Below are 24,617 nucleotides of genomic sequence, written 5' to 3'. Positions count from 1 at the left end.
AAGAAAAGACAGAAACTACAACATATTATTCAATTTGGGACGTTTAGGAAAGGTGTTTATTCCGAACTAGTTTGCAAGCAACTTCGAAATATCTCACACTGTCACATTTACACGTTGAGATTCGGCTGGTCCCACCGAAAAGACCAAAACGTCTTTGAAACAGACTAAGATATTCTACACTTACATTTAAATTGTACACATTTTAACCATTTAAAACTTTTATTTTATATTAAAATAAAAAATGAATTTGTCTTTTAAAAATTATCCACCATTAGACCTATAATTGCATCACAGGAAAACTTTTATTTTATATTAAAATAAAAAATGAAATTGTCTTTTAAAAATTATCCACCATTAGATCTATAATTGCATCCCATGAAGTTGAATGAACAACTGCAGTGACTCAAATCCAAACGGGAACACTTTAGTCCCAAACTAGACTCCTGGCTCGAATAGAATATCACAAAGGTGAGCCTCCCCGCAGGTGATCCTGCCACAGTGCCAGGCTGTCACGTGCTAGAATCCAACGCTAGGAGAGATATTCGTTGATGCTGTGAAATCGAACGGTTAAGATTCCCTCGCACGATTTACAAACTCGTAAGAGAGCTCTTTCTCCTACTTCTATATCCCTTTCCGTTGCTCGACGTGGAGAAGGGTACGGTGCGGTGCTGCGTGCATACAGCGTCCCTCTCCGGTTAGGTTAGATTCCGATCTCACTGCATTGCCTTCTGCTACTAGTTTTGTTTTGTCGATTCACGTGCGGTTTCTGGATCTGGAGTTGATTTAAGGATTTCGTTTCTACATTGCGAAGTAAATGCGTGTTTTGAGAGTTATCATGTCCTATTTGATAGATATGAATTTCAAGGCTTTTGTTTATGATGATTTTTTAGGTTTTTTTTCGCTTGAATTTGCTACTCGATGGGATCCTTACATTAGTAGATACATGTTAATTTGTTCGCATTGTTAAAGTCTGTTGATTAGAGTTCAATTCCACTTTTGTATTGTACATAAGTGGCAGTTTTGGAAATTTGCTTTTGTTCTACAGCTATCCGATTATATTCTGGGAAATGATGATTGTTGAGGAATAGAAAATGTTAATTACTTTTTTTTTACTTGTTTTTATTAGTTTTACTTTGTAGAATATAAATCTTGGCGGTATTTGTGCATGTGAAATTATTACTTACTTTTTCTTTGACGTTGATGCTCCTTTGTTTTGCATGATTCTAGTTGGATGAAAACGACGCTGGTCGTTTCTGGTAGCTATAGGGGTGTTGTACGTTTCCTTTTCTTTTTATAAAAAGAAGGTGCGGCTTATCATTGTTTTGCAAGTTTGCACCGTGAAAGTCCTTAGAGAAAAGACCACGCAAGCTTTGGCCTGAAGCAATGATAACTAGAACCTTTTTGCAACATAAGTCTAGAAGATTGTGATCAAATGAGGTTATTAAAAATGAATTGTTTCCTTGTTCTTTTTGGCAACTCGCTTTCCTAGCTTGTTCCCTACAATAAAGGTTAAAATAATTGCCGTCAGGAAGGCAAAATAAACCAATACTTATGAAGTTTCCTGACCCCATGTGGCCTGTTGTGAGCGGTGCATGTTATGCTTTTATACAGGACGTTGTTGTTTTTCATCATTAAACTCACTCCTATTTGGGTCTGAACATTTTTGTTTTGGTCTTTGAACTCAGTTCCAGGATGGTTGTGCAGAACTTTGAAGTTGATTTGAACAAGGCCCTTGTTTTCCAGGTAAAGGCAAAACCTTATAGTCTTCTTTCAAACGTGTTCTCCATACTCCATCTTCAACTAGTTTTTAATTTTTCATATAGGCCCTATTTCTGTTTGTGTGGGTAGTTTGTAACGAAGTGATCTCCTGTTGAATCTTACTGAATTCTCAATGTTTTTAAAGGTGGGACATCTTGGGGAAGCTTATGAAGAGTGGGTTCACCAGCCAATTGTTAGCAAGGAGGGTCCTCGTTTCTTTGAAAATGAAATTCTGGAGGTATGTCTTTTAACTACAGAAAAAACTTCAACATCCAAGCCTGGACTAATTGATGCCATTGACTTTATCTAAAACCAAGGTTGTGGTAAAACAATTTAGAGCAAAGTTATTTTCAATGGTTTCTCCTAGCTACTCTGCCTTTTTAATTTGACCATCTTCCATTTGATCTTTTTTTTCTGTCATGAATCTTCAATTGATTTTCTACATAAACCTTATCAGGCGAGTTTAAGTCATCTTGTTATGAGTAGTTGCTAATCCGAGTTTCTCCGTGACTATTTACTCTTAATCTTATTTTTCATTTGTTTTATGTCTACTTTTCAGTTCATTCGTTCTCCTCAGCATTGCCATCACTTGAGTTATGTTTTACTTTTGCTAATGCTCAATGCTCTACATTTACTAACATAGACAATTTATGCTTTCATAGTTTTTAGACATTGATTGTTGTTAAACTATAGGAACGAGAGACATAAAGCTTAAACCGTTATTGTTTAATAATGCTCAATTTTACCATCATGTCCAATTTTTGTAGTAGAGTCATTATAATCTGTCATAGATTTGTGTGTATCTATTGGCAACAAAACGAGCTTTATGGTAATCAATTTTACCGTAAGTTCTTGTTTTAAGAGTGTATAACCTCTAACACCTAACAATTAAGCGCCAAATTGGAAGAGGAATTAACTCCCAACTACCTCTACTTTGAAGGGCACATATTTCATCAATCATAGTTTGTCACCACTCTAGGCGGGGTTAAGCTTCACTTGGAGACTTAGGTATAGCAACAAAAGATAACAAGGACAAAAAAGTATGATGTATGGTGGAAAGTTGATGATAGGTAAGCTTAGTATACTGGGGAGAAGGGTTACGGTACAAGTAGATTGTGTACTTTTTCAGACAGCAGTTGCCCATTCATTTTTAGAGGAGACCAGATCCAATATGTTAGATAGTGTTGAGATAGGATCAAACGTGACCTCTATATCATTATCCATCGAAGATAGGTGCCATATACCTGAAGAGGTACCAGATAAGCATCTCAAGTTATGACAAAGTCATCTGGTAGTGATGAAGGAAGATTGGTAGTGTAATAAAGTAACTACATATGTCATCATTATATGTGTATAATGTATAACAGACTCAAAGAAAGAGATGCCAATAGACACAAAATATCGATCAAGATAAGGATAGAAACATCGATACCCTTTTTTTGAGAACGATGATGTCCCATGAAGGCACATTTGAACAACCACTTAGGAAGTTTGTCTTGACTAGATGTGAGGTTATGTACAAAACATGTGGTACCAAAAACAAGTGGAGGAAGACTATATAGATGTGAACGAGGAAAATAATAGAGTGAGATACTTGATCATTAAGGAAAGATGATGACATTTGGTTAATGAGATAGTATGTACTAATGACAACATCTCACCATAAACAGTGAGGAAGATGACTATGAAGAAGTGTTTATGTAGTTTCAATAAGATGTCTGTTTTTGTGTTCAACTACTCCATTTTGTTGAAGAGTATGAGGACACAATGTTTGATAAATAATACTATGAGATGCCATGAACGGCCGAAATTGTTGAGATAGATAATCTCGGACATTGTCACTACAAAAGATATACGACGTTTTATTAAATTTTTTTGAATTATAGACATTCTTCTGATGGATTATTCATTAACTAAATTTTAGGACCTATAGATTAATTATTAATAAAGGTAATAAAATATTTAAAACCAGAATAACTAAGAGTACGGGAGGGATCCCAAATATCATGGTGAACTAAAAAGAGAGATAAAACTTGACTACTAAGGCTATTAGGAAAAAAAACTGATGAATATGTTTTTCTAACTGACATGATTCATACTTTAAACTAGTCAAATGCTTTAAACCCAACACCATTTTCTGCAATTTTGTCGATCTTAGATACATGAGGTAGATTAGCTAACGGTGTTGAAGCAACAAGTGACTCAAGAGTAAATGAATGGGCAATATTGGGTAATGAGAGGATTTCTTATACAACTTCCAAACACCTATCGATGATATGTACAATGCATTGCCAATGTTCACATTTTGGACGATTTTTAGAATTACCTGTGTGGAAGTGCCTAGAGTACTCGCTTTTATGATACAAAGGCAATATTTTCTCCCGCAGTTGAAGTATGTGTCTCCGGGTTTATTTGCCAAATTATACGAATGAACATAGATGATGTGGAATTCGTAGTAGGGTTTATTGGTGATCCTAATTTTAGGATTGCAACATACACTTGTGGCAAACCGTACAAGTTCGAGGTCATAAAAACGTATGATGGTTCTCAGGTTCCTTTGCATTTACAAATGGTACAAGAAGTTCATTAGAAATCATGTAAGCAACGTGAAGCAGCTTGAGATGAGCAGACATAGGGCCCTTAACATGTTGTGTAGGAACGGATTCAACATTGTAGTGGGATGAGATTCGTAATCCAACCCACTTAACCATAACCTGATTTTGGAAGTCCAAGTTCAATAGTTATACGTGTTCATCTTCTCAATGTAATACTAATATTAAGGTTAGGAAAAATAGGAGAGTTTGTTCTGGATGTTTATGGGGCGCCGGAAGACATTTTTTGTTTTCGTTGAAGTATGGGAAAAGATAATAAAATAATCCTAGGAGGGAGAAAAGTAGATCAGACCTCCAAACAAACTTTGATGGAGTACATGGAGGGGCATAAGGCCATTAGGTGTTGACGCACGTGCATCAGGCGTCAGTTAGAACAGTAGAGAAGATGCTCATGGATGGGTGGTTTGCGTTGGTGTTTGCCCATTGGATAAATTGGCATGACGCGATCCCAACCCCGTGTCGATTGGAGCAAATGATTTCCGCCTAAAACTTGTTGGAAAACTCGCTGAAGGCATCGCTAGAACACTGCACGTGAAACCTGAGAGAAAGGTTTGTAAAATACAAAATATCCTCGAGAGACGGCTCTACCAAACCAACGCGATAATGAACCCAGTTCTTGATACTTTGTTAAATTATAGGAAAGGAAGGGACACTGACCTAAAACTGTGTGCATGTGAGACAACATGAATGCTTAATTTATATTGAAAAAACGGAATCAATATAATAAATACAATGATTTAATATTCTCTAATAGAAAGATATATCATAAGAATAAATAAAAGTATTTCTCATAATACATATAATTCATATTATAATTTTATTAGATGATCTGCTACTTATTTCGATAATTATGAAAATTGTGATTATAATCTCATGTTCAATTCTTTTACGGATAAAGATTTAAAATTTATGTTCAGGAAATATATTGATAATTTTCATGTAATCTTGAGTTAATACTTGAAACAGTTCTTGACGCGCACAGTCTGGTGGGCAATACCAGTCATTTGGCTGCCAGTTGTATGCTACTTTGTGTATAGCTCTGTACTTATGGGCCTCAGTTGTCCTCATGTGGCTCTAATGGTGGTTGTTGGCATTTTTGTTTGGACATTGCTTGAGTACTCGTTGCACAGATTTCTTTTTCACATTAAAACAAAGACCTACTGGTTAGATCTGTTTCTTTCCCTTTCCTTTCCTTTCCTTTCCTTTTCATAGTGTGAAATAATATTTTTATTTATGCTTGTAACTGTGTTCAACTATATCCATTTTTTTTAGAATAACACTAAATGTTTATTTTCTTTTTATTTTGGGGATATTGAATGCTGCTGTAGGGGAAATACCTTGCATTATCTACTCCATGGCTGCCACCATAAGCACCCAATGGATGGCTTGAGACTCGTTTTTCCCCCTGCTGCAACTGCTATATTATTGATGCCGGTATCTCTTCTCTGACATACTATTTTAAACATTTTCCCACGCTTATTTGGTTGGAAGGGAATTGTGGGATTTAAATTTTCACCAAGGTTTTACTTTTTTACCATGCGTGCTTCCTATTATTGGAAAGACCAAAAGAGTACTTTTTTTTTTCTTGTTTCCTATGCTATCTAAATCTTCTTTTAAATAGTTAAGTGTGTCACATCGAATTTTTCTTTTATCAACTGGTCAAATACTATTGATGAATTAGTTTTAGACGACGGTATATCTCTATTTTTACGCGATATAACATATCAAATGTAATAGTTTTGACGGAAAGTCACCAATGGGACAAACATTGGAATAAGTGAAACAGTTCCAGGTACGAGAGGGAAATGCAAGAGATGTTGATTGGACATAGATGTTTTAATCGTTCAGTGATGTTTATACCCTTATTTTGTGATAGTAATTTCAGAAAATCTTAAGAAGAAATTATTGCTTCTGGATTTGCTTTCTGAATTCACGACATATGTATACCAAAATCTGTAGTTACCTTTGAAAATGGTCAGAAGACTTTTGACGATTAATAAAATTGTTTGATTAGTCTGCAACACAGATGTATATTGATAAACATAGGTTGAAGGTTTCCTGAAGTGATGTTTGTTTTTGTATGCTGCGTTCAGTTCTGGAACATGGTGAAGCTCATGGCAACCCCTTCAATAGCTCCTGCTTTATTTGGTGGCGGTTTATTGGGTTATGTAATGTATGATTGCACCCATTATTACTTGCACCATGGTCAGCCGAAGACTGAAGTGCCCCAAAATCTCAAGGTTAAAATACTTCAACTATGGTTCGCGATTGCATTATGATGATTGCTTTGATATTTGTTGCCAAACAAAATAATTTTTTTTTTTTTCATTTTTTCCGCAGAAATACCACTTGAATCATCACTTTCGGATCCAGGATAAAGGCTTTGGGATTACTTCATCACTATGGGATAAAATTTTTGGAACACTTCCTCCGTCAAAAATTGATGCCAAAAGTATGTAAATTACTGTCAAGGATAGCAATATTCGTTGGTGAAAATAATAGCAAATTCAAGAAGTCTTGCTTTTATTTATCTTAATTTATTTGACCCCCAAAATTGATGTTTATTGGGTGTTAGCGTGCCATCGTTTGTCAATTTTTGTGGTGCCAAAGTTCTAGCTAGAAGTAAACATTCTGTATAAATTGATTTATTGTATCAGATTGATTTATGATGGAAAGCTCACCTTGTGCATGTTCCTTTCTGTTGTAGCTTTGATACTCTTACAGCACAGATATCTTAACATTACTTTTATCTTCTCTTTCTCTTTTATCACCGAACTTCTCTCTTTCCTTCTTCCTCCACCAGTGCAACTTTCTCCTCCATTCATCACCCTTTTCTTCCTCTACCGCCACCTCTCTCTCCCTCACTCATCACCTTCTTCCTTCACTACCGCTCCTTTATACCTTCAATCTTCACCTTATTTCTAAAAATACATTTTATCAATCTGAAATGTATTTTTTACTTTGTATTTCAAAATACATAATTTACGATGAAAAATTTATATTTTGCATCATGCACTTTTATATTTTGAATTGTATATTTTAAAATAGAAAATAAAAAACTCTAGATTGCATAATTTAAAATACAAAATTTATAATTTGCAAAAAAATGACTTGAACTTTTTTTATCTCTTAATTTATAAAATAATATTGTAGGCGATTTTGTTAAGAAAAAACAAACTAATTTGCATGTAGCTTGCTCAAATAATTTTTTTGAAATATAAAATTAAGAAAAAACAAACTAATTTGCATGTAAGTAAAAATATGATTTAAAAAACGACAGTTTTTAAAAATGACTTTATGTATAGTTAATTTTATCTTAAAAATACATTATTTCTTTTTTCTTTTATATTTTCCCTAAATATTTTCTGAAAAATTCTTCGCGTATTTTGGAAGTAAAGCAGCACTAGCTTGATGAGTTCTTTTTGCGCTTAAAAATGCATTCCATTTGTCACTTGGGTGCGTATTCAAGGCAGTGGATTCTTACAAGTTACAGGACTCTTGGTAGCAGTGATACAACACTTGTTACTTGCAACATTGTCACACGCACAACCACATAGATAGAAATGATTAAGCACTTCAACAGTGTTTTGTAACACTAAAATGACCAAAAAACACAACAAAATCCAATTATATCCTTTATTCATCTAAATTTGCTAATCAAACCGACAACAAATTTATAGAAACCAGTCTAATGACTCCATCAAGACAGTGCCTTATTCCCAGGTCTTGTTTTTCTTGTCTTGTAGCTTCATACCTGAAACTGGAAGTGGTGGGATGCTCTGCTCATGCCTGAACACATTATCAGGATCCACTTTGGTCTTTATTTTCACCAACCTGTTGAAATTATCCTTGAAATACATATTGCCCCAAGAAGTTGCCTGTATGTAACTTGTGCTGTTCTTGTTCATTCCCAAATCAAGATCTCTGTAGTTCACGTATGCCTCCCTTGGGAACTTAGACACATAAGGAGTCATGTAGTTGTAAAGCTTCCTAATCCAGTCTATATGCTTTGTGGCATTCTTATCCCCATCTTGCCAAAGAGATAAGTACTGAATTTTGTAAAGTGTTCCATTCCTGTGAGGAAAGGGAATATCAGACTCTGAAAATTTGCTCATCATTCCACCATATGGGTTCCAAATCATCAAGGGACTGTCTTCTTCTAGCAATCTTTGCCAGAGTCCCTCAAGTCCAGTTTCTGGTATCGGTTCTCTCACAAAATCTGACTTGGCTTTGAAGTAGTTCTTGAATGTTGACTTTCCTTGAAGCAGAACTTCAGGAGGAGTGTCATTTGGATAACCAGCAATATAGAGCACAGACTTGATCCAACTAGTTTCAAGTAAATCTTTTTTTGTCAAACCCAATTCAGGGAAGTTTTCCTTCATCACTTGGAGGAGTCTGTCAGCCCCTCCAAGGAATTGAGCATTGTAAGATGTTGTGATGGTTCTCTCAGTTTTGTTTGCAACAGTGGCTGGTTGAATGATGACTCTGATGAAGAGATCCTCGTCAATAGAGGGTGCCACTTCCTGCCATCTATGAAGAATCTTTGTTGCATCTTGCTCTAGGCTCCTTGTAACTGTAAAAACTGTCACAGTTTCTGGCACAGTAACCAGTTTTATCTTCCACCAGAGAAGGATGCCAAAGCTTGCTCCTCCACCTCCTCTAATTGCCCAAAATAGGTCCTCCCCCATGGCTTCCCTATCAAGGATTTGGCCATTTGCATCAACCAGTTTTGCATCAAGAACATTATCGGCTCCAAGACCATACTTTCTCATCATGGATCCATATGCACCTCCTGTGATGTGCCCTCCAACACCTAGGCTTGTGCAAAGGCCTGCAGGGAAACCATGAACTGAACTTTTCTCATATATTCTGTAATATACTTCGCCAATAGTGGCACCAGCTTGGATCCAAGCACTGTTGTCTTTTATATCAACATCAATGGCGCGAAGCTTGGACAGATCAAGAATCATGAAAGGGGACTCGACTCCAGAAACATACGAGAGTCCTTCATAGTCATGGCCACCACTACGAACTCTCAGATGAATACCAAGTTTCTTTGAGCAAGTCACTGCCACTTGGACATGTGAATCAGTCAAGGGTGTGAATATAAACTCTGGTTTTGGCGCTGAAGGCACCAAATACCTTAGGTTCTGTGCAGAGGATTCAAGGATGCTGGAAAATGAAACATTTTTTGGGGTGTAAATTAAGGCATAAAACGGAGCTGCTTTGTCTGAATAGAAGCTGAGACATTGGACAAAGTTTGCATCATATGAAGCTGAAGCTGCTAACGAAACTGATAATAGGAGGACTAAAATTGCTAAGTGTGAGCTTGGTGACAACATGGTTTTGTGTTTCTGAGGTTTGTGTTTGTATATTTTGTGCTTAAGGAGGTTATCACATGTTATATTTATACGACTATAATGAACTAAGGTCACAATGTGTAATACTATAGTTTACGTATAATTGAGCTAAGAAAAACGTCACAATACAGATGAAGAGTATCGGCATTATCTTGTAGTTAATGTTCTATTCTTAATTATGACATTGTGGAACATGAGCTTTCTGATATATCTTTGATTGCAAGAACATCGACCACTTTCGCATTTAAGATAATCTGAGAGGACTTCCCTATGCTTCATAGTTCCTAAAAAGAATGGTATAAGCAAAGCAACTGTCTTCATTGGCCCCACTACTTTCCAAATATTTTTTAATAACTAGCCATAACTTTGTCTGCATTCTTGCAGCATTTTATGATCATGCAACAACTAAAGAAAATTCTGCATAATTTTTTAATTACATTCTACAAATTTCATAACACTCTATTCAGTCACCACTTTGTGAAGATAAATCACTTTTGAAATTTAAAATTTTATTACAATTTCGTCTTTAAAAATATATCAGAGGGTTGAAAGAAAGTTATTCTTAATTATATATATATAGATTATTTATAAGGTAGGTGAGAAGTTAATTATGTTGGAAAAAAGTGTTATATTAACAATGTGCAATATTCCAATTTTGGGGGTATAAAAATGTTTTTTGGTAGAATGCATTTCTTGATTTGGAGTGGGAATATTTGTTAGGTTTGTTGTTAATGGAAAATATTATTATAGTCCAATGTAGTATAATCTTTCACAATGTAAATATTTTTATATGAAAAGCAGTTTTTCCATTTTGACAGTGAGGTGAGAAAAAGAAGAAATGAAGGCTTAAAGAAACGGAAAGAGAGGAAAATGAAAGAAAGTGAGAGGTTCATCTTCCTTTACGATTGGGGATAGATAGAATCATGTAGCATGCGCAACACACTAATTCTGCATAAAAAATTGCCAATTTGTTCAAAAGCCTAATGTTAACATTTTATATATTTTTGCTAATGCTTCCCAAAAAAAAACTGTGGGTTTCATATGAAACCTAATCAATTACAATTTAATAGTTTTTAATAAATTGTAATTTTAATTATGTGGTTTCCAGACTTAATATATTTAAAATATAAAATCTCTCTTTCAAAATTTATTTTCATTGCTAACTAATGGTTATTGATCTTAAATTCGTCGAATATTATTAGAATTAGTCATTGTGTTTTTTAAGTATTGTTTATTTTTAAGTAAAAAACTCGATCACTGTTTATTTTTAAAACGCGGTTTGAAAGGAGTATTTAAACAATATTAAATCTTAAATATTAAATAATATGAAATTGTTGAACGTAAAAAACTAACCTAAAAATAAGTATATAACCATGATCTATTATGACCAAAATGTAAACCAGTTGGTGAAATCAACTATTTTTTTTTTATTTTTATAAATATCACTTAATTTTTACCCGTTAACCCATGAACTAATAATTAAAAAATAATTGATTATCAGCTTGATGTGAAATTATTCATTGTGATAAGATCTAACTTTCAATTAGATTAACCTTAGATAACTATACATGATCTATTTTGACCAAAATGTAAACAAGTTGGTCAAATAAAATTTCTAATAATTAAATGAACTAATTTTTTTTTTCTAATCTTCATAAATATCACTTAAGTTGATAATTAAAAAATTGAAGAAGTTATAAAAAATAATTGATACTTAGTACTTCTTTTATATTATACCAATTTACTCATGTGAAACTATTAAGTTGGTTGGAACTAACTTCCAATTAGATTAACCTCGTGATGATTATGATGATTATATAACCATGATCTATATTTTGACCAAAACTAAACCAATTAATCAAATAAACTTTCTAATAATTAAATAAACTATTTTTTTTTTATCTTCATAAACATCACTTAATTTCTATCTATCGATTGCTAATAATAATAAAAATTATAGAAGTTATAAAAAATAATTGATGATTAATACTTGTTTTTATAATATATCAACTTATCATTTCATACTTTAACTAAACATAATTACATTTCACTATATCACTTTCTTAATTATAAATAAAGAAAACTATAAAATTATAAGTAATTAACATTTAAAATTTTATTTGGTGAACAATATAGGTAGTAATCCACAGATCCTAATCAGAGTGACTTTTTTTAACCTATCATAAAGAGTTTATAGATAATGAGGAAGGTTTGAATATAGTGACGGGCAATAAGTCAATTCATTTAAATATTTTGATATAAATTCTAATTCTAAAGTTTTAAAATAATTAGTTTATAAATATTATATATATATATATATATATATATATATATTACAATGTTGTTAAGATTATTTTAATAATATTTTTGAGATCAAGAATCTTGTTTTCTTTTTATTTTTAGGATTGAAGTTTTGTCTTTCTACATGGTAATTAACTAAAGAAAGAAAATATTATCTTAACTTACTCTAGTTGTATGTTAGCTTGGAAGCCTGCATCCTTTCCTATAGATCATCTTGTTCATTATACATTGACCAATAATAATCTCTAAGTTAGAATCTTTTCTAAATATCTTGGGAAACTTAAATTAATATATTAGTTAGTTACCAATATTTCAACAATAATTTACTGAATTTTAAATAGTGAGCATGATTGTGTAGTTAAAATATATTTTTTATATTTTTATCTTTATTATCATAACTCCAGCACTTGTATATAAATAAACCATTGACTTATTAAAAAACAAATAGAAAAAGAACCCTTCCTCTCTTCTCTCTATCTTTTCCTTATTATTTTATATCGTGGATATGGTAAGTAACGAGTTAATTCATCTACAAAATTTCACTTTCTTCAATGATGAAGAAAGATACATAAAAGAACCCAGAGAGAAGAAAACAAGACCGTGAACAAAACTGTGTAAATATATATTTTTTTTATCTAAAATAAATGAAAAACAAAAGGGTATATTTCAAGTTATATAAAAGAAAAACACTAGAACAAAGAAACATACATGAATTATAAATTATGGATAAAAAATATAAACCTAATTTTGTCTTATATAATGGTAGAATCTTAGATATACATCTTGAATTTGTAAATAAACATTAATAAATAATCTTTAATAATGAATAATATAATGAATTTAACAAAGAATAAATTTTGACACTTCTGATTAAACAAATTCTGCTAATCATGTTTAAAGTTCTGTGAAATTCATAAACATTAGTTGTTTTTTTGTATGATTACACTTAGATTAAAAAGCACTGTCTGGAAGGCAAACAGTGTTTGACAAGTTGAGATGCAGCCATTGTTGTTGTGTGCATGAACCTTCAGAACCACTTTGAGAATCCACTAATAAGTGGTCAATCTTTGAAAACTGACAAACTCAAGTAAACCACTATGATCAAACAAAACATAAACAAGAAATATTGTGGCAAATTAATTATCTGGAGTGTAACATGGCCACCAAAGATGAATCAAAATATTCTTTGAAATTTTGAATTTTGAGTGGATGATAACGTGCCATTCAATTCAGTAGTGGATTCATTACGTTCTAACACCAACCCTGTCAAATCAGATACTATATATGCATAAATAAATGTACACTTTCAGAGGAACTTCCATTTAATTGGAAGAATGTGAAGTCCACTTGTTCTATATCTTAGGATCTAATTAAATAAATATAAATGCTAGAAAAAAAAGCTTCAAACTATGCTAGGTAACTTTCATTTTTTTTATTTCTGTGAAAATTATCAGTCAGAAGTTGGTAAAAAAAATGAAGTCTAGAATTTAAAAGATTTTAATATAAGATAAATTCGTGAACATGGAGATAATTTACTACTTATTTTGTTTTTCACTTATAGGTTCCCTTTTAAAATATAAATATTAAATCAAATCAATTTAAATTTTTATCATAAGCATTATAAAGATTTCCAAACTATTTTGGGGAGAATGAGAAGTTGTTTTATAATTTGCTAGTGTTCAATTGAAATACTTGTTTAACAAATTAAACGCACTTAACAAGTGTTTGAGCCTCCAATTTAAGAGTTGATCCTGCTTTTTCCTGTAAACATATATAGTATTTTGGACTCATATACCAAGCCCAATTGGTTTAATAACTAATTTAAAATACAAAAAAGATGCCTCTTTATGGGGTGTTGCTCCCTCCACCACCCCAAGTGCTTTTGCACCTCCTCACTATTTTCTTTTATTCTAAAAATATTCTACACGTTCCCACTATTTTCTTTTATTCCAAAAATACCCTACACCTCTTCACTATCCTCAACAATTTTTCTCTTTCTCTCTGTGCATTAATGGAGCATTCATATGGCTTAGATTTAAACTTGTGATATATTGCAAAATATAAAATTCAGAGGAAACTTCAATATTAGTGCTTCTACCACTTCTATTTTATAAACTTAAAAGTTAGATGCAAATACAAAATAATAAACATAATAATATTAATAGTAAAGTAAATAATATATTATTATTATTATTATTATTATTATTATTATTATATACTAACTTTATAATGACGGAACTAAATAAATTCCAAATCTTTAACAAATAACTTTTCTTTTATATTTTAAGTATTTAATAATATTTTTATATTATTTATTTAATAAATTAAACACTTTATTCAAGTTATTTGAGTCAAACACGTCGGTAAGTTAAAACATAATATAATGTTAAAAATTATAAATATTAAATGTAAAAAAAACACACACATATATAAACATTTTTCTAGAAATTTAGAAAAAAAAATTTACCATTTATTAAGTAATTTGAAGAAAAAAAATATATTGAACAGTGAAAATAAGATTGAATCAAACTTATTTAAGGGAAAGTGTACGCCTGTTTTTCAGATGGTACATTTTAACAATGTGTACCGGATTTTAGTAGACAAAAATATCCTTATATATCATATCATGGATTCTAAGTTTTAAGGTTAAGGATATTTTAATAATTTTCATTTTCAAAACTAAAAAAAAAGAAACATCTGAAACCCTTACTCACCTCCCTCATTCCTCTCAACCCTTTCTCTTTCATCTTTCTCACTCCAACATTTTCTCTGTCATACTATGGTAGCCCAACTGAATAAAATCAGAAACATTGACTGTTAAACAATCTTACAAAACATGATTTTATAATAAGTTTTCATTTTATAATTTGTCTTGTCTAATTTTATCCAATTTTCACAAGCATAAAGGAATTTGTAATTGACCTAGAAAAAATAAAAAATACTCGTTGTTAAACAATTTCTTACAAAAAATGATTTTATAATGAGTTTTCATTTTATAATTTTTGTCTTATCTAATTTTATCTAATTTTCACAAGCATAATGACATCAAAAGAATTGGTAATTGGCCTGGAAAAAATCAGAAACACTCGTTGTTAAACAATTTCTTACAAAAATGATTTTATAATAAGTTTTCATTTTATAATTTTTGTCGTATATAATTTTATCTAATTTTCATAAGCATAATGACATTCGAAGGAATTGGTATTTGGCTTGGAGGGTTTTTTTTAGAGATGTGATTCAACATATGCAGATGATGAAATTAGAGAGGTTAGTGAAGATGGTGAAATTGAAGAGATCTTGAATGAACCTTTGGCTGAAGGTGAATATGTCAATGACTTAACTCCTTACAAAGGCAAATTGTTTAAGGGCAAGTGTTTATGATTTTTTCAATTGGGGCTACAGTAGGGATGACAGAGAAAATGTTGGAGTGAGAGAGATGAAAGAGAAAGGGTCGAGAGGAATGAGGGAGGTGAGTAAGGGTTTTAAAATTTCTTTTTTAACCTGAAAAGTTACAATCCATAATATATAAGGGTATTTTTGTCTACTAAAACTCGGTACACATTGCTAAAATGTACCAATTGAAAAACAGGCATACGCACGTTAGCAAATCCATACATATATATATATATATATATATATATATATATATATATATATATATATATATATATATATATATATGTGTGTGTGTGTGTAAAATATGAAAGATTAATTCTCTCCAAGCAAAAAACCTTCAATGACTACAAGATAACAAAATTTTCATTACTAGAGTTTATAAGAATTTACAAGACTAATTAATTAATTATAGCCATTAATGATGAATTATTCCTGATTGTCATGATAAATGATAATTTATCTGAATAACTTGCTAATTAATTTCTCAAAATTTATTTTCTATGTAACAAAATGATTTATTCTTATTATTACCAATCATGAATTCTTTAGTCTCTAATCAAAGAAAACTGTGTATGGTTTAGAAATAATTGAATATTTATCTGTGTTAGCAATCCATATTATATTCTATTAAAATAAAAACATTGAAAAGAAAATATTCCTTTCATTTTTAATACTTTTCATTACAATAAAAAATAAAAAAATATGTATTTTTAAAATATCATAATATTTTACTTTATTTAGATTTTTTTTCTTCATAATATATATGTAATGTTTATTATGAGTTTTGGATTATAGAGTTCCATCAAAATTTTGTTCTTAAAAAATATATAAAAAGATTATAAGATGAATGAATATTTAAATTGTTATAAATCTCGACTTCTAATTAATATGAGATTATTGAATATATTGAAATAAGTTTTTGTATGATTTTCGATGTTTTGTATTTTTTTAGTTTAATAAAGTTTCATGTAATAACAAATAACGGATGAATTTTTAAGATATTAACACAGACAAAATGTTAAAATTTATAGTGAAACCTAATATAAACTTATTTAAAAAATGTTATATTATTTTAGAAGATTTGACATAATAAGTGTTCTTATATAGCCGAGAATATCCTGTGAAAAGATTTTAACTTCAAAGACTTCTTCAATCTTTTTTTCGTCAACTATTCTTTCTTCCTTCTCTCGATACTCGTCCTCCACTAAATGGATAAGTGGTGTGCTTGTAGAAAATGCTATCGCTTAAGTTAGTTGAATGTAAATTATTTGACCTTGATAATTACACTATTTATATAGTAAGTATGATGTTTGTGGGTCCCCTTACCTATATGGGTGAGGGTAGATCCAATGACCTATTTACCTCATGAGTCAATTCTTTGATCTAAATTATGCCAAGTAAAAAAATAATATGCCATTAGCTTTGTTAATCCAAAAGTAGTCAGACAAACCATTTTATAACCGGATAGAAATAGGCTAGCATGTGGCTAAGTAGACACAAACTTACGTGTGGCCGAACAGAATAGGTTGGCTTGCGGCCAGATAGAAACAAGTCGATTTATAATCCTAAATGAAAGTAGTCCTCAAGAGCATATATTTCATTGATCGAGAGGCAAAATATATACAAGTGAATACACTGACCGTTACATAACATTAGGAGAGAAATAAGCTAAATCTCTAGAAACTAGGCAACTATCTTTCCTATATTAAGTAGATATCCCAATTTAAGCTAATTACAATATTTGACAATAATTACAATCATATCAGATCCTTGATTGTGTAACACTCCCCCTCAAGCTCAAGAACTAGGAAGGTACATGAGCTTGGAAATTAACTGAGTATGGGAAGCTGGAAGAAGAGCCTTTGTGAAGATATCTGCCAATTGCTGATTTGAGGAGACAAATGTGGTTCGAAGTTTTCCTTCTTGAATTTTATCTCGAACAAAATGACAATCAATTTCAACATGTTTTGTTCGTTCATGAAAGACTGGATTGTTTGCTATATGGAGGGAAGCTTGATTATCACAAGATAAAGTTGCAGGATGTGGTGGAATACCCAATTCATGAAGAAGAGTGTGCAGCCATGTGAGCTCACTAACCGCATGTGCCATGGCTCGATACTCTGCTTCGGCAGAGGAGCGAGAAACTGTTGACTGCTTTTTGGTTCTCCAGCAGAGGAGACTTGGACCCAAAAATATACAATAACCAGTGGTTGATCTTCTAGAAGTGGGGCAAGAAGCCCAATCCGCATCACAATAAGCATGCAAGCGTAAAGAAGAATTAGATGAGAGTAGGATACCATGGTCCGGGACAGATTTGATATATCTCACCACTCTAAGTGCTGCCTGCCAGTGTGTGTCACGAGGAGAAGACATAAACTGTGACAGTAAGTTAACTGCATAAGTGATATCCGGTCGGGTGACTGTAAGGTATAGCAATCTACCAACCAATCGCCGATATGAAGCAGGGTCAGATAGGACTTCACCATGATCAGCAACCAAAGTGTGATTGTAATCCAGTGGAGTTGTGACTGGTTTACTAGCAAGAAGACCTGTGTCTTGCAAAATTTCTAATGCATATTTCCGCTGATTAAGAAAAATTCCAGCCTTGGAACGTGCCACTTCAATTCCCAAAAAATATTTCAATGAGCCCAAATCTTTTATGTTGAACCGGCTGCAAAGGTATTTCTTTAAGAGTGAAATAACCAACGCATCATCACCTGTAATTACAATATCATCAACATAAACAAGTAAAATTGTTATATGGGATGCACGGGTAAATAAGAACATGGAGTAATCGGCCCTTGACTGAGTAAAGCCAGCCTCAAGCAAAGCACTCGAAAAGGTAGTGAACCAAGTGCGAGGTGCCTGTTTTAAGCCATAAAGTGACTTGTTGAGTCGACAAACTCGACTCTCCCCCTGTTTACGAAACCCAGGAGGAAGCTGCATGTAAACTTCTTCATGTAAATTGCCATGTAAAAAGGCGTTGGAAACATCCATTTGATGAGTTGGCCAATTTTTTGCTGCTGCAATACTAAGAACAGTCCTCACAGTAGTTAATTTAGTAACAGGAGCAAAAACGTCAGTAAAATCAAATCCTTCTAGTTGTGAGTAACCTTTAGCAACCAAACGTGCTTTATATCGGTCAATGGAGCCATCAGATTTATATTTGATACGATACACCCATTTACAGCCTATAGCTGTTTTGTCGGGAGGCAAAAACTCTAAAGTCCAGGTATTGTTAGCCTCTAATGCCTTTAGTTCGTCCTCCATAGCCTGTCTCCAATGGGGATCTTTACGGGCAACAGTATATGAGGTGGGTTCAATGTGCTTGATAATAGAATTAATGAAATGGAGATGGTTATTTGAGTAAGGATTTGAGCAAAGAGAGTTTGAGATAGGATATTGCATACCTGGAGACGAGGAAGAAGATTGAGCGGAGGCCATATTGCACACGTAATCAGCAAGGTGCGCTGGAGGCTTTTTGAGACGTTCGGAGTGTCTTGGTTCAAGGGTAGTCACTGTAGGGGTGTCAACCGCATGTGTGGGTTCAAGGTTGGTCACCTGCAGGGAGGGGTTCAAGGGTTCAACAGTATGTGTGGGTTCATTATCATTGGGTTCTGCAGTAGGAGGGAGTGGAGAAGTGTTTCTAGGAGGTGTGGGGGTGGGTGAATTTATGGGTTCTTGATCACAAATGGGTAGAGGAAGAGGGTGTCGTTCCATGTGTAAATCATGCAAAGCCTTACTATTCTTGAATGGAAATATTGTTTCATGAAAGATGACATCTCGACTAACTAGAAATTTATGATGATCAATGTCATATAGTTTAAAGGCTTTTTGACCAGTAGGGTACCCCACAAAGATGCAACGTCTAGCTCTAGGTGCGAATTTATTTGGATGATCATGTGAAGTGGATGCATAGCACAAACAACCAAATGTACGCAAGTGAGTGAAATCAGGTGGATGGCCATAGAGTTTTTCATAAGGAGTTTGACCGGCTAAAATTTTGGATGGTGTTCGATTTATTAAATAAGTGGCAGTAAGAATGCAATCACCCCAAAAAATTAGTGGAAGATCGGCTTGGAAACGTAAAGCCCGTGCAACATTGAGAAGATGTCGGTGCTTACGCTCGACGACACCATTTTGTTGTGGGGTACCTGGACAAGAGAATTGTTGGAGAATCCCAGAGTCACAAAGAATTTTCTGAAATGAATTATTTGTAAATTCAGTGCCATTATCGGAGCGAATTGTTTTTACACATGTCTGAAATTGATTTCGAACATAAGCTAAGAAATGAACTAACAAAGAATAAGCATCCGACTTGTATTTCATGAGATAGGTCCATGTGACACGAGAAAAATCATCAACAATAGTTAAAAAATAATGATGACCATTTTTTGTAGGTGTGGCATACTTTCCCCAAACATCAACATGAATTAATTCAAACAAACTACGGCTAGTGGGTGTGTGTAAAGGAAAAGGGAGTCTTGTTTGTTTTGACAAATGACAGACTTCACAATGGTCACAAGAGTCTTTATTGAAACCAAGAACAGGAGCTAAACACTTGAGGGTACTTGATGATGGATGACCAAACCTAGCATGCCAAGTGGTGGATGAGGTAGTGATGACGGCGGCAACAAAGGTAGAGACATCAAGGAAGTAGAGTCCACCCTTTTTATGGCCCCGACCAATCTCCTTCTTCGTCAAATGGTCCTGAAATACACAATGATCAGGATAAAAGAAAACAGAACAATTAGTAGTCTGGGTGAGTTTTGGCACAGATAAAAGGTTGAACTTGAATGAGGGTACAAATAAGACATCAGTCAAGATGATATCTGATGTTATCTGTACATTTCCAAAGCCATGTATAGGAACCGAATGACCATTAGGAACACAAATAGATTTATGAAGAGAAGAAGGAATAGGTGGCTGTTGAAAAGAGGAAGGGGTGAAAGAAACGTGATCTGTTGCGCCAGTATCAATAACCCATTCAGTAGGCATACAGAGAGCAGAATAAAGAGCTAGAGACGCACCTGTGAGATTGGCCTTAGGTTGGTTTACCTCCCTTAATAGGCGAAGAAGTTGCTGTAACGAATCTGCAGATAAAGGATCTTTCACAGCATCATTACGTTGGTCAGCACGAGTGGATGAAGTGAGGTGCAAACCTAACCTCAAGAGCATATATTTCATTGATCGAGAGGCAAAATATATACAAGTGAATACACTGACCGTTACATAACATTAGGAGAGAAATAAGCTAAATCTCTAGAAACTAGGCAACTATCTTTCCTATATTAAGTAGATATCCCAATTTAAGCTAATTACAATATTTGACAATAATTACAATCATATCAGATCCTTGATTGTGTAACACTAAACAAGTAACTTTAACATTTCAAAATAGTAATCGACCTTCGTTATGTGGATCTTGACCTTTGAAAGGTGGTACTAAACCTTTGGTATATAATAATTTTTTAAAATATGTATAAACTATTTTTAAAAAATATATTTTTTAATTGAGTTCTTATTGATTATGATTAAGTCACATGTATAACACTACCAACTTAATAATAAACAAATTCTAAGATTTTAGTTATTTTTGTAAAAAAAAAAATAACATAGCACTGTTTATAAATTTAATATTAAAACAAAACTAAATCAAATCAACGAATACAAAACAAACCATTAGATTAAGTAAAGATAACTATTTGATATCATCATAAAAGTTATTACTTTCTTTTTGGTGAGTTTTAGGAGTTTTAAGCATACATATTTCTTCCATATGTTTTCATTATTTTGAGGTTTACTAATAGTTTTCCTTTTTTAGAATTTTAATTTTTAATTTGAAACATTACAGTTAAATTCGTTTATATATTTTCTATAAAACTCTTCATTTTTTTTAAATTAATACCAAGGCAATTAAACTATTTTAAACCAGTCCAGGGTGAAAAACTCCAAAGAATTTGTTGAAAATAATAAAAAAATGATTTTCTCTTCCCGTGAAGAACATCTTAAGCCTCTTATTGGACTAAGAAATAAAAAGACACTTTAAACTTATACTTTATGAAATTCTTTACATTTCATTAAACTTTTTCCATTGCTTTATATTTTAATTTGTTTAAAGTATTTTATATTTTAAATTCACAATAAAATTCCAATTATTTAACTAAAATAAAGAATAGGAGGCTTTTAAATAAAGAATAATATACGAAAAAAATTAACTATAATAACTATTTTTTAAAAGATTACCATTTTACGCTGCCCCTTGATTGAGAGAAAACTAAGACAGAAGTTTCGGATACACTATGCTTAATATTATTGATAAGCGCCGGACATTAAGTTGAGTTACTTATACTTTGCGTTTAAAGACTTTTACAAAGTCAACATTTTTATTATTCAAAAATAGATATAATCATATAATATTACACTTGACATTATTTTATTCGTTGAAACTTAGTACTATTGTACCAGAAAAAAACAGCTCCTTTTACTTTTTCTATATAATATGCGCAATTTGTCAACGAAGATAAGTCACAATTCTTGCAGGATCACAACCATTCAAGAACCCAGGAAACAAAGACACCAACCATACATTCCTAACGAGTAACGTAATTCACTCTTACAAGTTCTCTTATATTTTTTATTATAAATAAAATAAAATATTGAATAAAAAGTAAATGTATTTATTATTTTAAAATATAAACATATATAATAGATAAAATAGGATTACTGACCAAATAGTCACAAATAGAAGGATTTAAAATCACTTATTTCTATGTGCCGTCCACAGTCTCCAAACCAAATTAACTCAAACATATAAGTAGCTCTCTGTTTGATATTTTTATGGATAACTTAATGCCCAATTTGGCGTTTATCAAATTGGCATTGATTGGTTCATGATTCATAATTCATAACCTAATCTCAACAGATTTTTATTTTTTCAACTTTTCTGTATGCAAATCATGAGAACATGAAAATCACAAGAAGATTCCATGATTGAAAAACTCGTGTCTTTGAAAATTCTCATGTTCCCTTAGGCGCAAAGGTGGACTAAGACCAACACGTCCCAAACACTCCCCTCTTGTAGTGTATATAAAAACAGAACTCATCCTCGCATAAGTCACTGACTCAGCCATTCACAACCGACAATGGCAAAACCTTGTTTGGCTTATTTCTCTGTCGCTTTTCTTCTTCTAGTTGTATTCACTTTGTCGTCGGCACAAACCCCAGATTCCTCAATCTACGACTCTTTCCTTAGCTGCCTCACACAACGCACGAACTCCTCAACCCAACTCTCCAACATAGTCTTCGCCCAAACCAACCCTTCCTTCCCCACCGTCCTCCAAAACTACATCCGAAACGCGCGTTTCAACACTTCCCAAACGCGAAAGCCGTTACTCATCGTCACTCCCCTCCGAGAGTCGCATGTGCAGGGCGCTGTAATATGCGCCAAAAGCGTCAAAGTTCAACTCAAAATCAGGAGTGGAGGCCATGATTACGAGGGTATATCCTACATCTCGGATGAGCCCTTTATCATCCTCGACTTGTTCAACCTTCGCGCAATCACGGTGGACATAAAAAACGAGGTTGCAGTGGTCCAGGCTGGTGCCACGCTGGGAGAGGTTTACTATAGGATCTGGGAGAAGAGTAAAGTTCATGGCTTTCCTGCTGGGGTGTGTCCCACTGTCGGTGTCGGTGGGCATTTCAGCGGAGGAGGGTATGGTAACATGATGAGAAAATATGGCTTATCTGTCGATAATGTGATTGACGCTGAAATTGTCGATGTGGAAGGAAATGTTCTTGATAGAAAATCCATGGGGGAGGATCTCTTCTGGGCTATTAGAGGAGGTGGGGGAGGGAGTTTCGGTGTCATATTATCGTTTACTATAAAGCTAGTTCCGGTGCCTGAAACGGTTACCGTCTTCCGTGTTGAGAAGACTTTGGAAACGAATGTGACTGCAACTGACCTCGTGGTGCAGTGGCAGCAGGTGGCGCCAAATACTGACGACAGACTTTTCCTGAGGCTCTTATTGCAGCCAGTGAGTTCCAAGGTTGTGAAGGGGACCAAAACCGTAAGAGCCTCGGTTGTGGCCTTGTTTCTGGGAGGGGCTGATGAGGTTGTGTCGATTTTGGAGAAAGAGTTTCCACTTCTTGGATTGAAGAAGGAGAATTGTACCGAGGTGAATTGGATTGATTCTGTTCTGTGGTGGAACGATGATGAGAGTTTGACAAACGGTGACAAACCCGAGACCCTACTGGATCGGAATCTGAACTCTGCTGGTTTTCTGAAAAGAAAATCCGATTATGTTGTGAAAGCCATTTCAAGAGACGGGTTGGAATGGATATTCAAGAGGCTGATCGAGTTGGGAAAAACGGGGTTTGTTTTCAACCCTTACGGAGGGAAAATGGGAGAGATTGCTTCTGATGCGACACCGTTTCCTCACCGGAAGGGGAACCTCTTCAAGATTCAGTATTCTGTGAACTGGGACGATCCTTCAACTGGTGCGGCTCAGAATTTCACGAATCAGGCTAAGAGGCTTTACAGTTACATGACCCCTTTTGTGTCTAGCAATCCCAGAAGAGCTTTTTTGAATTATAGAGACCTTGATATCGGAGTGAACAACTTCGGTGAGAATAGCTTTCAAGAAGGACAGGTTTATGGGAGCAAGTACTTCGATCAGAATTTGAAGAGGCTCGTGAACATTAAGACCAAAGTGGATCCTGAAAACTTTTTCAGGAATGAACAGAGTGTTCCTGTACTCATGAGCAGAGCATAGGTAATCATACACTGAAGAATATCTGTAAGATTTTAGTTTTAACTTTTGTTCCTGTAGTTCTATTCTAATGGTTGCCATACATTGCCCATTATTGATTCTATTATACATCATTGAATTTCAGAGCTTTCATTTACGTTATTTCCTGTGTTCTTTCTTCTTTCCTTTTTCCCTCCCCTTTGAATTAATGGTTGGAGACTGATTCACAATGTTTAATATTCAATCACAGGGCGTGCTAGAAATTTTCCATTTCTACTTGCTAATATAAAACATGGTGAAAATGTCAAGTGACGGATAATTATTTGTAAATATATATTATTTATGTATAATGATTTATAGATATTTTCATACCTTCTTCTAAATAATAATAAAAATTATTTAATTAAAAATAAAATTAATTTATATTTTATTAGATTAAA

The 24,617-nt window shown here is 33.3% G+C and overlaps 2 protein-coding genes and 1 pseudogene across 3 annotated transcripts; 2 read left to right on the top strand and 1 right to left on the bottom strand.

The window, feature by feature from the left end:
- Positions 1-544: 544 nt before the first annotated feature.
- On the top strand, positions 545-7,059 carry LOC124819931 (dihydroceramide fatty acyl 2-hydroxylase FAH1-like). 2 transcript variants are annotated; one of them, XM_047291540.2, is made up of 7 exons: positions 545-699; positions 1,686-1,743; positions 1,904-1,996; positions 5,337-5,533; positions 5,699-5,804; positions 6,464-6,610; positions 6,711-7,059. In XM_047291540.2, the coding sequence occupies exons 2-7, from the start codon at positions 1,693-1,695 to the stop codon at positions 6,828-6,830; spliced, it is 714 nt and encodes a 237-aa protein (XP_047147496.1). In that variant the 5' UTR covers positions 545-699; positions 1,686-1,692; the 3' UTR covers positions 6,831-7,059. The 2 variants fall into 2 exon arrangements, with proteins under 2 accessions (XP_047147496.1, XP_047147498.1); XM_047291542.2 differs by lacking the exon at positions 545-699 and adding an exon at positions 715-810.
- A 930-nt stretch (positions 7,060-7,989) lies between these two features.
- Positions 7,990-9,890, bottom strand: LOC124819935 (monolignol oxidoreductase AtBBE-like 15). The gene has a single exon (XM_047291547.2). The coding sequence runs from the start codon at positions 9,710-9,712 to the stop codon at positions 8,084-8,086; it is 1,629 nt and encodes a 542-aa protein (XP_047147503.2). The 5' UTR covers positions 9,713-9,890; the 3' UTR covers positions 7,990-8,083.
- A 12,566-nt stretch (positions 9,891-22,456) lies between these two features.
- On the top strand, positions 22,457-24,339 carry LOC124840457 (berberine bridge enzyme-like 21 pseudogene; annotated as a pseudogene).
- The last annotated feature ends 278 nt before the right edge of the window (positions 24,340-24,617 follow it).

The sequence above is a fragment of the Vigna umbellata genome, chromosome 5, assembly GCF_029865625.1.
Source record: "Vigna umbellata cultivar VRB3 chromosome 5, Vumbellata_1.0, whole genome shotgun sequence".
In the NCBI taxonomy this organism is placed as follows: Eukaryota; Viridiplantae; Streptophyta; class Magnoliopsida; order Fabales; family Fabaceae; genus Vigna; species Vigna umbellata.
Note: the sequence above shows the minus strand (reverse complement) of the source record. Positions and strands in the feature narration are given on the sequence as shown.

What these genes read in the sequence shown, in the direction of transcription:
- LOC124819931 (XM_047291540.2), top strand. Translation starts at nt 1,693, where the DNA reads ATGGTTGTGCAGAACTTTGAAGTTGATTTGAACAAGGCCCTTGTTTTC. An exon ending in ACAAGGCCCTTGTTTTCCAG is followed by an intron (nt 1,744 to 1,903) that starts GTAAAGGCAAAA and finishes ATGTTTTTAAAG; the next exon opens with GTGGGACATCTTGGGGAAGC. An exon ending in ATTAAAACAAAGACCTACTG is followed by an intron (nt 5,534 to 5,698) that starts GTTAGATCTGTT and finishes ATGCTGCTGTAG; the next exon opens with GGGAAATACCTTGCATTATC.
- LOC124819935 (XM_047291547.2), bottom strand. Translation starts at nt 9,712, where the DNA reads ATGTTGTCACCAAGCTCACACTTAGCAATTTTAGTCCTCCTATTATCA.